This window comes from Artemia sp. Qi Xiang Cuo, chromosome 5, assembly GCF_049724085.1.
Source record: "Artemia sp. Qi Xiang Cuo chromosome 5, ASM4972408v1, whole genome shotgun sequence".
NCBI classification, from domain to species: Eukaryota; Metazoa; Arthropoda; class Branchiopoda; order Anostraca; family Artemiidae; genus Artemia; species Artemia sp. Qi Xiang Cuo.
In genome coordinates this window covers 21,759,338-21,775,218 of record NC_142798.1, presented here as the reverse complement: position 1 = coordinate 21,775,218, position 15,881 = coordinate 21,759,338, and the positions used below count along the sequence as shown (strand labels likewise).

At 34.5% G+C, this 15,881-nt stretch overlaps 1 protein-coding gene across 1 annotated transcript in view; it reads left to right on the top strand.

Moving 5' to 3' along the window:
* LOC148951951 (uncharacterized) overlaps positions 1 to 15,881 on the top strand; it is a 181,467-nt gene that overhangs the window by 116,000 nt on the left and 49,586 nt on the right. Inside the window, exon 4 of the mRNA XM_089089106.1 lies at positions 7,209 to 7,364. Within this exon, the coding sequence (XP_088945232.1) occupies positions 7,209 to 7,364 (156 nt within the window). The remainder of the gene's footprint in view (positions 1 to 7,208; positions 7,365 to 15,881) is intronic.

Genomic DNA, 15,881 nt, shown 5'->3' with positions numbered 1-15,881 from the left:
ATTGATTCTTTTTTTTTTAATTTTTTATGACCATTTTAACGCTGAATATTTCAAAATTATGTGGAAACTTGTTCAATATATAGAACAATGCAATTGTGTTGTGAATTTTCAATTTTTTTAGTCTGAGCCACCAAAAAAAAAAAAAAAATACAAATGTCATTGCACAATATCCCTCACATGTATAATCCGAAAAATAAGATTTTGTTTTGAACTTAAATTCTAAATTTGTATTATAATATTTTGCAAACAGTAAATATTCACTTTTAGAATGAATTTAAAAGACGCAAATTTTTAGAAAACAAACTTAAAAAAAACGGCATGAATACTGTGGGTTGTGGAAGATCCTGGTTGTGTGTTGAAATTCAGTGCTTTAATTGCATTACAAGCATAAAGAAACTTTCTTGAGCCAAAAACTGTGTTCCATGTGTTATTAGAACATAGACGTTGAGCTGCGATAAAGCATTGCCGAAAAAAGGATAAAGGCTAACAGAAAACGCAAAAACGGGTGTTTTTCAGCAGAAACGCAGCTCTCTGAACCTTCTCGTCTATCATTGCCATCAGGCAGATGTCTACACTCACCATTACTGCTTTTACTGACCAAAACTTTCAAAACAAAAGGTAAGGCAAAAACTGTAGTTGAGGTGCATATGGAGGAAGTTACCTCGAGGTGTGGGGGGGGATGTCCAAAACCAACTCATTTTTTTAAATACAATGCAAGCGGTATAAATCATTAAATTGCGGGTAGACATGACCTTCAGTCTCTATTATATACATACCTATTAGCTCAAATACTCAGTTTTTTTTTCACACTTTTGTTGCCTTCATCTTTGCATAACCCTTTCCCTTGTCGTTTTCATTCCTCCTACAAAGTATCGTTTTCTGCTCTTTGGAGAGCCTTCTCTTTTACGTGTCTTTTGATCTCTCACTTTTGACATTTATCTTTTGAAATCCAATTAAGACGGAGGATCTTGAGAGTCTACTCTTTCTTATGTGATACCTCTCAGAGTCTTCGTGCCATTTTACATCAAATGAAAACTTTGAAATAGTTGAAACTTATCACCTAGGGCAATTCACATGGTAAGTTTGAAACTTAGGAAAATTTCTGCCAACTCTTAATGCGATAAAATCAGAGGACGTATTCTAAATTCACGTAGAATGAATGAATGTGATTTAGTCCGAATCAATATCCCTTTCCTTGAGTTAGGATTTAGAAGAGTTTTGTTTCCTTCTCTAATGTCCTTCCTTCGCTGTATTGAAGACGTTTTTTGGAGAAGAGAGGGGGGCGTAATGTATTTTTCAATAGCTGGGGGGGGGGAAATTTGTAATTAATTTTTTTCAATGAAAATACTAAAGAACCTTTTCGCAATGAAAATACCCCCAAAAATGTATTTTTCAACATCTAGAGGGGATAAAAAAAACTAGGGGGAAGAGGCTTCCTGACCCCTCCCCCACCGAGAACGCCATTGGGTAAATATGGCTGCTCTCGCCCTTAAGTCTGTTTTCAGACATTTTTTTTAGTAAATGTTTTGTTCGATTGGTAATTCCCAAAATTTAGACCTTTAAACTTTTTGTGAAATTTGTAATATTGTATAACTAATTAAATGATTTAAAACTCCTGATAAGTACATAATGGGCTAAAAAAGGAGGGAAAGGGGTCAATCTGATTATCCCATCAGCAAAAACAGAAAATTGAATAATGAAATACATGATACCAATAACATTTATAAAGTTGAATAAATAAAATGAAAAGGAGAAAAAAAATCATTATGGTCATAGCAAAGTAAGAACTACTACTACTACTAACTCACTGCAGCAGTAAGCCACCTGTGGCCAACACAGCTACGCACGCTTCTCCTCCATCCCAATCTATTCAAATCCTCCCTCTTTACACCCTCTCAAGAAGTTCCCATTCCTCTTAAATCTTTCCATACGATATCCTCCCATCCCATTCGTGAACGACCTGCTTTTCGTTTGGCCCTAGACGTTTGTCCAAAAAGAACAATCTTTGGCCATCTGTCACTCCTCATCCACAGAACGTGTCCTAACCATCTCATCCTTTCCCGCATTATAGCCCTAGAAAGCGGGATTGAACCATATTTTTCGTACAGCTTACTGTTTGAAATATGGTCAGTCACTCGGGTACCCAAAACGGTCCGTAGGCAATTTCTCTGGAAAACATCTAGCAAATCTTCCTCCGTTTTTCGGAGGCCAACGCTTCAAAACCATATTTGACCACTGTCCTCACTGCAGCTTCTAGTATTCTATGTAATCTGGGTTCGTAGACTTATCTTTCTATACTTTCAAGCTTGTTTCAATAGCGAAAAAACATTCTGGGTCTTTGTTATTCTACTTTTAACATCTTCACTGCACTCACCGTCTTTACCAATGATACTACCTAGGTAAGTGAATCTGTCCACTTGATCTTTCTTCTCATTACCCATCATCACCTTTTCACCTTCACTTATTCCTAGTCTTAACGACTTAGTCTTCTTGACATTAATTTTCAAACCCATTCTAGCACTCTGTGCTCAGAAACCCTCTAAAAGTTCATTCATTTTCCAAAATTTTTTAGCTAAGATACTTAAATCATCAGCGTAATCTAAGTCAAGGAGAGATTTACTTCCCTAATTCATCCCGTGTTTTTCCATTGCTTTTGCTGTGCTCCTTACGACAAAGTCCATCAAAATGAACCAAATAAATATGGAGATGACGAAACCTTGCAAAACTCCTGATTTAACACGAAACCAGCTACTAACCCCATTTCCTACCTTATGCGCAACATGTTATTCTCGTACTGGTCACTTTGTCTGGTATACCATACAAGGATAAAATCTTTGCTAAACCTCTTCTATGAGTAGAATCAGAACCTTCTTCTTAATCTATAAAACTGAGGACTAAAGGCGTTTGATGACTGAGGCACTTCTCAATTATTAATCTCAGAGTGAAAATTTGGTCGACGCATCCTCTACCCTTTCTATGACAACACTGTTATTCTTTTAAAACTTTAACTACAGCATCTCAAACTCTAAAATGCGTCATCATAATAAAAATTTCCTTCGTACAGAAACGAGGCTAATGGCTCTGTAGTTGCCACACTCACTTTATCACCTTTTAATAGAGGGGTTTAATTATAGTTTTCCTAATATCGTTAGGTATTTCCTCTTTTTCAAAAATCATATTCATAATCTTCAGTAATTTATCTCTAATCTCACAACCACTATATTAAAATCATTTACCACACTATCAGCACCTGGGGCATTATTATTTTTTAATCCTTTTAGTACTGTTACTAATTTTTCTCATAAAATAAATCTTTCTTCTCATCTCTCTCTAATTCTTTCCTTCTGACTAATTTTGGGTCCGTTCTTAAGTTTAACTGGGACAAGTCCAGATTGACTATTCCCTCTCAATTTATTAACATACCAGTACAATATTTAAGTCTTATGCCGACTGGCTGCTTCTTCAGATCTTCGGTAATCTTATCGATGGCCCCCATGTCACTCCTCCTTAATTTACATTTGAGGTTACAGGGTGAGACACTATCAACCGCTTATTTATTTTTTCTTCTCCTTTATTTTACTTTTTATGTGTCATTTAGAAATTTGGGCACTTAGGAAGACTCAGATTATAAAGCATTGTGTCAAAGATCGAAAAAAATGTTATTATTTCTGAAATGTTACTATTTATTCAGGATCTGACTCTGCAAGTCACCACTATACCTCTACTGCTGCTTCCTGTTGTTTATCGACTTCTTCTGGTTTTATTCTGGCTTAATAGGTCCAAGACACGATAAATTGGTAATAAAGAATAATGATAATGCGTCATTTAACATACATAAGTGTTACAATTCATTTGGTTAAGACTTGTTCTGTCAATATATCATTAATTGTTGTTGCGAACATTTAGAACGATAGTGTTATTCACTACACCTCATTGTAAAATTATATGTCAAAATCGATTCAGATTTCATTAGTGCAATCTCTTGAAGTTTTTATGCTTAAATTTAAGGCTTAAATTTGGGCTATTCCGGTCAAAAATTATAGCACAGAGGGAGACCGACTGTGAAGTGGAATTGGTAGTAATGGTTGTCGATTATATTCGCTTTGTAATTGTTAGTTTTGCGGTTAGTTTTGCATTTATAGGTGGATTAGTGTATGATGAAATCAGTATTAATTTAAGCAACAAGAACATTTAGATACAAGAAACACCATGAAGTTTCACCTGAGTCTGCTATGGAAATACATTTTGTGTCGGGTACACAAAATGTGTACACAAGTGTTGCCGTGTTGCCGACACAAATGTACCCGACATTGTACCCAATGTGTTGCCGTTCATTGTCTAAGAGCTTGCTCACTCAGTTTTAAATTTTTTATGAATTCTGTATTGGTTCTTAAAACGTACCATCTTTTTTCCTCGCCTTTTTGCTGGTTTCCTGTTAGCTCGTTTCAGTAGACTGTAAGAAAAAATTCTGCTGGACGTACACACACATAGATAAATTTTGTTGCCACAAAAACACCAAGGCATGATTTTTTGAAATGCTTAAATTTTTTGCTGCAATTTTTTCATTGGCCAGAACGCATTAAGGATATACGGGACTCAACGAAAGCCCCAACCATATTTTCGTAAATCATTTGTTGATTTTCTTATTTACTTCTGAGTCCATTTTTACTCAGCATCAAAACTTTGTTGTTTTTTTTAAATATTTTATTTTTTTTTTACTTATTTTGAATCGCCAAAGATTCGAATTAAAGATTTTATAACTTATTGGTTTGAGTAAATAAATCATGGTACTTACCTCCTCAAGAAATGTGTTTGCCTCTTTCCCTTCTAATGAGTTATCTCAATCTATTTCCCCCCCCCCCCAACATTGAATAATATAATGAAAAACTATAACATCTGGTCAATTTCACTATTAACACCATTGATCTCTTGGGAACCACCTTTAATCAATAAAATTTCGTAACTAATAGATTCGTATATCAGTAGGTATGTGCACGTCTTTGTGTAGATTTTTCTATAAAGCTTTACTGGGTAAAACACATTTTAGGGTAAAGCCGATACCCTCCTGGAATAAATTTTCGTCAATTAAATATCATAAATGATAAGTTTCTAGGTCACTGGGTATGTGGATGTCTTGTAGGCTTTTCTAAAAAAAATTTTTTGGTAATACACATCTTAAGGTAAGGCTCATAACCTCCTCGAATGAAGTTTTCGTTGGCTTTACTGATGAATTAATGCAATTACTTCCTCCCCCTGCCCCGAGTTTAAGAGACAAATTTTCACTAGTTAATTTCATTAGTAGATATTTGAAAGTGTGCATTAATCATTTACATTAGCTATTGTTCTCTGAGTTTGTGATCAGTATATACTCCCATAATTACAGGCCAGGGAGCCTTTGGGGGGATTAGCACAGTGTATTATTGTGTGTGTATTGATAATGAATAAAATCTTATCTTATCTGTTGCCTATAGATGGCGTTTCGTGCAAAAAAAAAACTGAAATAGAAATGGTTAGCTAGAATTCCACACAAATACTCACCCTCGTTAAACTTCAGTGTATGCATTATTCGAAAAGTCAAACTTCTGACGTAAACATCAAAGGTTGCCGTCCAGGCAACGTTGATGCATGTTAGCGTTCATTTCTTTATTTGATCATAGTATCCGGGCCAAGCTATACCAACACTTGTCAGTAAAGTTAGAATTACGCACGGCTACAGTGCCAATTATGTAGCCCATTTGTAGTTTCTAGTGTTGAACATTGTTCAATTTTGAAACATAAAATTTGTGATTGACTAATCAGTGTCAAGGTTAAAGGCACAATTAAAAAAAAAAGGAAATGTAGAAGCTAGAAGAGAATCTTCAAGAGAATCATTGACTTCTTCCTCATCATTTTATAAAAGATGTCCTTAAATCGATAAGAAGAAGGGTTGACAAGCAGAAGAAGGGGAGGGTCCTGTCGCAAGAGCCGTAGAGGTACCTGCCGAGTATCTACTCTTAAATTGCGGGGGAAAGATAGCAGGACCATACGCTTCCCGTATTTTGTCTTTATGAATAAGCCCAAATAGTTTTCTTTCCCCACTTGGAAGAATATAAATCGATGCCATGGAGGAGCATCAACCAACTTTGAAGCCACAAGGACCCCGAACGAAGGACTCCAAGTGCTTTCTTTCGAAGAAGAAGAAGAAAAACTGCAACAATTTGAAACGTATTGGTGCTAATGTTAGCTTTCCAAACCAATTCTTTTCATTTCAATTTTCTGTTTTTCTAGTACAGGTATGACACCAAAATAAAGAAAAACACATGCCATTCATAAATATTGGCCATTTTGTCAACAGTTATGGTGTAGCTAGGGCATAAAGCGTTGTTTATAAACACTTACTGGAGGTTTTTTGTATTTTTTATACTTTTGTCATTTACTCTTATACTTTGACAATATTCTTGAAGTTTGGGCAAGATCTTTCTGTGTTTGCTGAGATTCGAAACAATAAGTGTAATGGTTCTCTGATGATCAGAGAATAGTAGTTCTCTGATGTTTAACTGTATAATATACATCTGTTTAAACGCATTGGAATACTGAATTTAAATAGGGAAAGGGAAATATTACCGTTTAAAATTTCTGAAATCAAATTTCCTAGTAGCCTCCCCTCCCCCAGAAATTCCCTAGCAAAGGTTCATGATGGCTTGCCTTGTCTTTTCCACCTCTGTGCCGGTAGGCATGTAAATGTAATATTTTATGCTAATTGAACTAATTGGAGGGGCAATATTACCTCCCCCCGCAGCTTGATAAGGCGTAGATCACAAATAGCTCTGGGAATCAAGAGCGCTTATATATCAGTTTTCATCTATTAGAGTTTTTTCTTTCGGTCTCTTTGTTAATTTTTTTTTTTTTTTTAATGTCGTTCTTCTTACATTTTTAAGAGTAACATTGACTACTGCTTAACAGTAACATTTTTAACATTGATTTTCGTTTTTTATCAAGATTCTTATGGTAATGATATACTTCACGTCCACTAGTGAAATTGATTATTAGTTGCTAGTCACTTCAAATTTTTTTCTGGCGGTGGAGGGACGCAGATCTATTGCAATAATTTATCAGCAAGAATAGATCTTCTAACCAATTTGAGTATTAGGTAAAAGCCTATCTTTTCACTAGTACATGTTTAGAAGTGTGCTTTAATCAATTACATTTCTAACTGATCACATTTCCAGATCCGAGGATTAACGGACGGCTCGTTATATAGAAAAACGGAAATAGACGACAGCCAGCTGAGATTCCCCAGAAATACTCAAGATATGCCTGAAATTGAATTCTCTCTTGAGAGAACGAAGGAATTAAGGCCATTTCAGTTACCTCGAAGGAAGCAGGTACTGTGTATATTGATTATGCTAATTTGAAATTCCCATCCTTTGGAAAAAGAAATTATAGAAAAAAGTATACATTTTATGTTCCATCGCCCGTAAAATTGTTTCCAGATTCTACTGAAAGCCTGGAATAAAATTTTCTGGAAACTGAAAATTAGGTGCGATTATATATGAAAGAAACCTGGGGAACAAGCTCTATAGCTTAGTTATCAGGGGAAAAAAGACTTATCATTATGTGATTTTTTTTTTCCTGGATGTCTCATCCTATTATTTTTAGGAAACCAAATTTTAATCTTTTTATAAAGAATATCGAGACAGTTTCATGGAGGCATTTAAAAGATTGTAAATGTTTTCTGTGAAACAAAATAGAAAGTCTTAAAGTATATATATATATATATATATATATATATATATATATATATATATATATATATATATATATATATATATATATATATATATATATTGGGGTAACCTAATTAAGACAACAATGTTTTATATTATTATTATAAATTATTTGATGTATGGTCAGTTAAACAGGTAGCTAAAAGTGTTTTCAGACACTCTGGAAAAAACTTGACATATCTTTTAGATTACTAGTTCGCAGAATAATCACCAAAATGGGCTAAAAATTACTGGAGAGACTCCTCCATGGAGAGATACTTTCGGCTGGTCTGAGTTGAATTATTAGCATTGTAATAATATAAAACATTGTTGTCTTAATTAGGTTTCTCATCCTCAAAGACATAATTTCTAGACTTTTGAACTACGTGAAACAAAATAGCTACCTCAAAATTTTGATTGGAAGTATTTTGGGAAATGATGGGTGTGGGGGGGGGGGGCTGATTGCCCTCCAGTCACTTTTGACTATTAAAGAGCTCTTTCAATTTCTATCCGAATGAGCCCTTTTCGAAGTTTCTACGTCAACAAATGACAATAAGTACCAAAAGCGTGTCTTTTGTCTACAAGACCAACGTAAAAAAGCATAGATTACCGATTTAAGGAAAACACAATTAGAGATTCTTATTTAAATTACTAATTCGCAGAATAATCACCAAAATGGGCCAGAAAATTACTGGAGAGAATCCTCCGCGGAGAGATACTGGTAAATATATACGAAATCATATTATTGAGTTATGACTAAAAGTGAATATACCACTCGGTGCCTTTTTTTATGCTGATTACAAATATAATAATCTTGCTCCAAGTCCAAAAAATACCCTGTGCCATGGCTGTTCAATATTTTACATTTTCACAGCATCCACCATCTTTACTAATAATTTTACCCACGTACGTGAAGCTGTTCACTACCGAACATACATAAAAATACAGCTTTGTCAGTCAGTCACTATAAAAAGCGTTTCGAATAGGATGGACTACATACTACCATTGACCCTGGGTAACGCGCCTAGGGGGTAAGGGGGTACACTTGTCCGCGCGCACAGTATCTGTTAAAACACCATATAGATAAATGAATTTTTCTTCGTTTTTTTAATCCTTGGGGGATTTCAACTCAGACCAGCCGAAAGTATCTCGGTAAATATATACCAAATCATATTATTGAGTTATGACTAAAGTGAATATACCACTCGATGCCTTTTTTTTATGCTGATTAAGAATATAATAATCATTTCTATTGGAAATGAATTTTAGCCCCCCCCCCTATATATGCCAATTCAGGGTATATATTTCTACATTAGGGGGGTGGGCAAATTTTGTTTCTGATGTAAATGAGAGGTAAATTTAAACTTTACCCCCCCCCCCTCCCCCCCCCTAATGTAGAAATATATACCCTGCATTTGCATATGTAGGGGGGGGGCTAAAATTTATTTCCAATAGAAATGATTCTTATATTTGTAATCAGCATAAAAAAAAGGCATCGAGTGGTATATTCACTTTAGTCATAACTCAATAATATGATTTGGTATATATTTACCGAGATACTTTCGGCTGGTCTGAGTTGAAATCCCCCAAGGATTAAAAAAACGAAGACAAATTCATTTATCTATATGGTGTTTTAACAGATACTGTGCGCGCGGACAAGTGTACCCCCTTACCCCCTAGGCGCGTTACCCAGGGTCAATGGTAGTATGTAGTCCATCCTATTCGAAACGCTTTTTATAGTGACTGACTGACAAAGCTGTATTTTTATGTATGTTCGGTAGTGAACAGCTTCACGTACGTGGGTAAAATTATTAGTAAAGATGGTGGATGCTGTGAAAATGTAAAATATTGAACAGCCATGGCACAGGGTATTTTTTGGACTTGGAGCAAGTTTGGAATAATTAGAAGACAAGTGCGGATTAAGGTTAGAATATTCGAAGGCATGCTAGTTCTGAAGCAAGGGCTATTCGAAACGCTAAGGGAGATATGTTAAATGTTTTCGAGAGTGTCTGAAAACACTTTTAGGTACTTTTTTAACCATATGTTAACCATTGTTAACCATATATCAAACAATACCCTGCACGAAAAAAGGGGTTTAACCGAAACTTCTGGGGCTTTAATGAAAAACGGGTTGAAATGGTTTTGCAAAATTTATAACAGCAATTCACAGTGTATTCCTCATCCAGCCAAATTAAGCAGGTAAATACACCAGTGTAAAACAGTATTTCTTTTTCCCAAATCCCCCCCTCTCCCTTTTCTATTCACAAAACCCCCTTTTCTTTCTGAAAACATGCTAGTGGGCTCGATTCAAAGAAATTGCAACTTTCCAAAAACAAGATGGATATTTCACAACTGTTTTTTCTGTCCAGAAATAAATGTTGCAATTTGAGTTGCTTTCAAACTTCTAACCACTCTCCCTTCTGGATATGGCCTTGGGTCTTCTTTATAATGAATGAATGAATGAAATATTCTATTACCCATCAACTCACTAAGTAAAAACGATGGAGTACAAAAAAAAGAAAAAAAAACAAGAAAGAAAATAATTACTATACACAAATGATACATAAAACCCACTACAAATGAATAAAAAAGAATACCGATCCAGGGCTGGTCCATCTTTTGACGACACAGGCTAGAGACCATGTTATCAACACTAAGAAAAGGGTCGAAAACCAAATATTTTTTCATAAGGAAACGACTTCGAGACCAACTAAGAAGTTGAGGAAGGAAACTTAGCAAATTTAAAATACAGTTTTCTATTTTTTTTTCTTGTCCGTAGCTGTCAGACAGTTTAGTAACAAACACTTTGGGTAACAAACAGTTACCAAACACTGTTTGGTAACAAATAGTGTTTGGTAACAGGGGTGTTTGGGTAACAAAGAGTTACCCAACTGTTTGGTAACAAACAGTGTTTGGTAACAAGGGTGTTTGGGTAACAAACAGTTACCCAACTGTTTGGTAACAGACAGTATTTGGTAACAAGGGTGTTTGGGTAACAAACAGTTTAGTGCTACACCTATGAGGAGGGAAGAGGGTTAGCTCGGGTGAAATCTACTTAAAAATGTAAGAAACGGTCGACTACCAAGGGAACAGCTACCGACATTCTATGGCCCATGTGCAGTTGAATTTTTAGCTAACATCAATGCGGATATGTTAAAAAAATTAGCCCAAATTTCAGAATCCAGCCAGCTAATGTACGAGGCACACTAAGGGTACACGATATACGGCAAATTTTTTACCATTAATCATTACCCATTACCATTTACCATTAATCAATACCAATACCATTACCATTTTTAATCATTACCCATTTTGTCCGTGGCTGTCTGAAGATCCCAACATGGTGCTAGGAACAGTACATGAGGCAAAGCCACGATATTATAAAAAATAGCCAATTTTTTTAATTAGCGAAAATTAGCGAAAATCAGCTTGCGGGTTGCAGTTACAAAAGGACCAATTGGAAGCCCTAAGTAAATCAATTCACACTCATGAATTTAGCTAATCTTTGAAACCACTTGTTTATTTTTAAACTATTTTTAAACACCAGTGTAAAACAGTATTTCTTTTTCCCAAATCCCCCCCTCTCCCTTTTCTATTCACAAAACCCCCTTTTCTTTCTGAAAACATGCTAGTGGGCGCGATTCAAAGAAATTGCAACTTTCCAAAAACAAGATGGATATTTCACAACTGTTTTTTCTGTCCAGAAATAAATGTTGCAATTTGAGTTGCTTTCAAACTTCTAACCACTCTCCCTTCTGGATATGGCCTTGGGTCTTCTTTATAATGAATGAATGAATGAAATATTCTATTACCCATCAACTCACTAAGTGAAAATGATGGAGTACAAAAAAAAGAAAAAAAAAACAAGAAAGAAAATAATTACTACACACAAATGATACATAACACCCACTACAAATGAATAAAAAAGAATACCGATCCAGGGCTGGTCCATCTTTTGACGACACAGGCTAGAGACCATGTTATCAACACTAAGAAAAGGGTCGAAAACCAAATATTTTTTCATAAGGAAACGACTTCGAGACCAACTAAGAAGTTGAGGAAGGAAACTTAGCAAATTTAAAATACAGTTTTCTATTTTTTTTTCTTGTCCGTAGCTGTCAGACAGTTTAGTAACAAACACTTTGGGTAACAAACAGTTACCAAACACTGTTTGGTAACAAATAGTGTTTGGTAACAGGGGTGTTTGGGTAACAAAGAGTTACCCAACTGTTTGGTAACAAACAGTGTTTGGTAACAAGGGTGTTTGGGTAACAAACAGTTACCCAACTGTTTGGTAACAGACAGTATTTGGTAACAAGGGTGTTTGGGTAACAAACAGTTTAGTGCTACACCTATGAGGAGGGAAGAGGGTTAGCTCGGGTGAAATCTACTTAAAAATGTAAGAAACGGTCGACTACCAAGGGAACAGCTACCGACATTCTATGGCCCATGTGCAGTTGAATTTTTAGCTAACATCAATGCGGATATGTTAAAAAAATTAGCCCAAATTTCAGAATCCAGCCAGCTAATGTACGAGGCACACTAAGGGTACACGATATACGGCAAATTTTTTACCATTAATCATTACCCATTACCATTTACCATTAATCAATACCAATACCATTACCATTTTTAATCATTACCCATTTTGTCCGTGGCTGTCTGAAGATCCCAACATGGTGCTAGGAACAGTACATGAGGCAAAGCCACGATATTATAAAAAATAGCCAATTTTTTTAATTAGCGAAAATTAGCGAAAATCAGCTTGCGGGTTGCAGTTACAAAAGGACCAATTGGAAGCCCTAAGTAAATCAATTCACACTCATGAATTTAGCTTATCTTTGAAACCACTTGTTTATTTTTAAACTTCAGCAGTGTCACAAAAGACATTCTAGAAAAGTATACTCTGATATACAGAGCTGGTGACGTGACTAAAGGACCTTTCCTTGTATCCTGAAATTCTGAAAAATAAAAAATTATTTACAGAGAAATAGTGAGCCAACTTCTACAAGAAATTCTTTAAGACGGTCTTAACTTTACTGTTGTGGTTTGGGATTTAAACCTGAGCCGTTAACCCCTTCTATCCTCTAAAATAGTCACTCCAAAAGGCTAATATACATCTATAATTTTAGAATTTGGATAAAACTGTTTTGTTCTTCTATTCGTTAATTTTACAAAACGTGTAAACAAGCACTGGTGGTCTTCTTAAAGCTCTATGGACAATAACAACAACAACAATAACAGTGAACAAACAACAAAAAGGATGTAGTGTCTGTAGTCTAATTTCAAAAAAGTAATGTAAGAACAAGGTGACAATAGCTAACATTTGAATTAAAAAGGACTATAATTCAACCCAAAAACTAGAAAAAGAGAATTTTTTTGTTTTTTTGAAGCAGTGGTTCTGCATGAAAGTGTCAATAAAATGAGAACAAATGATAGTCTAAATATTCTATTTTCTTACTCTTTCGATCTTGAAGCTATTATGTAAAATATGTATATAGGAAAGAGTAGACCACTTGAATTAAAAAGGGCTATATTTCAACCCAAAACTAGAAATCTTGCCCATATGTCATGGCAAGATTAATAAAACAAACAACAATTACACAGTCATTACAAAAATCCTAACATATCCTATAGAAACCCAGCTCTATGATCCATGGTGAGGCGGAGGATTCGGGCCAAATTTCTTATACCTTGTAAAACATTCACCCGCACACACTGTCACCAACAATCAAGTTGCCATCAAGCCATTAGCCAATTGTAGACAAAGCCAAGGCGGATAGTCTGAGTGAGAGACAGAGCTGGCATAAGCCTTTTTCAGGACTATATAAAAATGATGTCATTTTCACTTGTTGATAGATAGTCTATCTTCCATCCATCCAGCCTAGGGCAATAAGCCTTTTTCAGGGTTGTATAAGAATGATGTCATTTTCACTTGTTGATAGATATTCTATCATCCACCCATCTATCTTAAGGCAGAACTAAGATAGATAGCCATAGAACTAAGGGATGATCGAGATTTTTTGTTTGATTCATGACGGACAATATTGACTGGATTTGTATGCAAAAAGGGGGACTGAATTTGCTTGGACTCACAGGCGAACAAGTGACCTAAGCCTAATAGGCTTGCCTGCCTTGAGTCTCAGACAGAATACCGTATTTTGGCGTTGAGATATAACCGACAGGTTTACTGGATTTGCAGGCAAATGGGGAGACCTACAGTGTTTTGGTAAACGGCACGGGCAAACGGCCGTAGTAGCTATAACTCTCAAAATGGACAAATATGTCAATAAGCTATTATGTAATTATATATTAAGCATTATAGATGCTTCAAATTAAATTGAGAGTATCTTAAACACGTTTAGAGGCGCTGTAAAGTAGTTTTATATATATATATATATATATATATATATATATATATATATATATATATATATATATATATATATATATATATATATATATATATATATATATATATATATATATATATATATATATATATATATATATATATATACATACACATATATATACACACATACATATATACACACACACATATATATATATATATATATATATATATATATATATATATATATATATATATATATATATATATATATATATATATATATATATATATATATATATAAAAATATATATATATATATATATATATATATATATATATATATATATATATATATATATATATATATATATATATATATATATATATATATATATATATATATATATATATATATTACGATTTGCCCTTCTTCGCTCTATGTAATAAAGAGTCATCTTCAATGTCTCTACTGTTGCTTATTTGAACCATTGTGCAGTAATAAAACCCAAGAAGTGGTGTATAAAACTTCAAGCAATAAGACTTTGTGTGATGTTCACCATTCGATATTCCAACTTTTTTTCCCCTCTAAAGAAGACTATAAATTTTTCCCTCTTTAGTTTCTTTGGGGTCATTTTCTTTAACATTTTTGGCTCTTGTGATTCTGATATTACATTTTTGGCTTGATATGAAAAGTCGTTAATCTTGTAACTGGGGAGAAAGTTTGCTAGTTGTTTCTTCGCAATTAGATGGAGGGTACTATTATATTGCCAAGTTTCATGTTGCTTTTTTGCTCCTATGATTCTACGCGGAAATTCAATTTAAAAACAAAATGACATTTGCAAAGATCATTGTGTGTAGTCAAGGCCAGGAACTTATGCAAGGGTCGGGATTTTGGGCCCTAAGTCCCCTCCCCTCAGTCCTAAATTGTTCCAATCCTTGAGCACTTCTCAGTCGATCTTATTCGTTCCAACGTTTCTATGTGGGAATCCAATTTAAAAACAAAATGACAAAGATATTTGAAAAAATCATTGTATGTAGTGAAGGCCATGAACTTTCGCAAGGGGGAGGGGAGTTTGTACTTAAAAAATCTCTCAGTTCAAATTAAAGGGTTACTTGTAACAATCTCTTCAAATAGCTTGTGGTAATGAGCTGTAAGTTAATAGTAATCTATGCAATCTATCGAATCTGAGTGGAATCAAAAGAAACTTTTCTGGATAATTTCAAATGTATACAATTCATTAGACTTAAAATTGCCCATAAAATTATAACTTTGAGGAAGCTGAGCGTGACCCATTTCAAAGGACTCCGAATAATAGAGGGACTCCACTGGAACAATTGTGTCAGCAACCCCAATCTCTTGATCGATTTGATGCCGATTCAGGTGGTCCGAATCCCTAGGAATATTTGTTTCTAACGATTTATGCTTTAAAAATATTAACATCATGGCCTGAAAAGTCGTTTCGTACTTCAGCCCACCGCCCTAAAAAATCTTAAGGGGTTTAAAGTTCTTAGGGACAGTTATAATTTTTGAAGAATTTTTATGTAAACGATAAATTTTAAAGTACTAAGGAAATCAAAGTAAAAAAAAAAATATTTTTTTGCCCCTGGCTCCATCTTAGGTCTGTTCCTACTTGATAGCGTTTTTTTTTTTTTTTTTTTTTTTTTTTTTTTTTTTACAAAATTACGAAGATTTTGTGCGCCTTCTGTAAAGTTTCACCATTTTGCCACACTGAACTGTGAAAAAAAGTGGAAATTAATTTGGGAATTGGACAATGCTT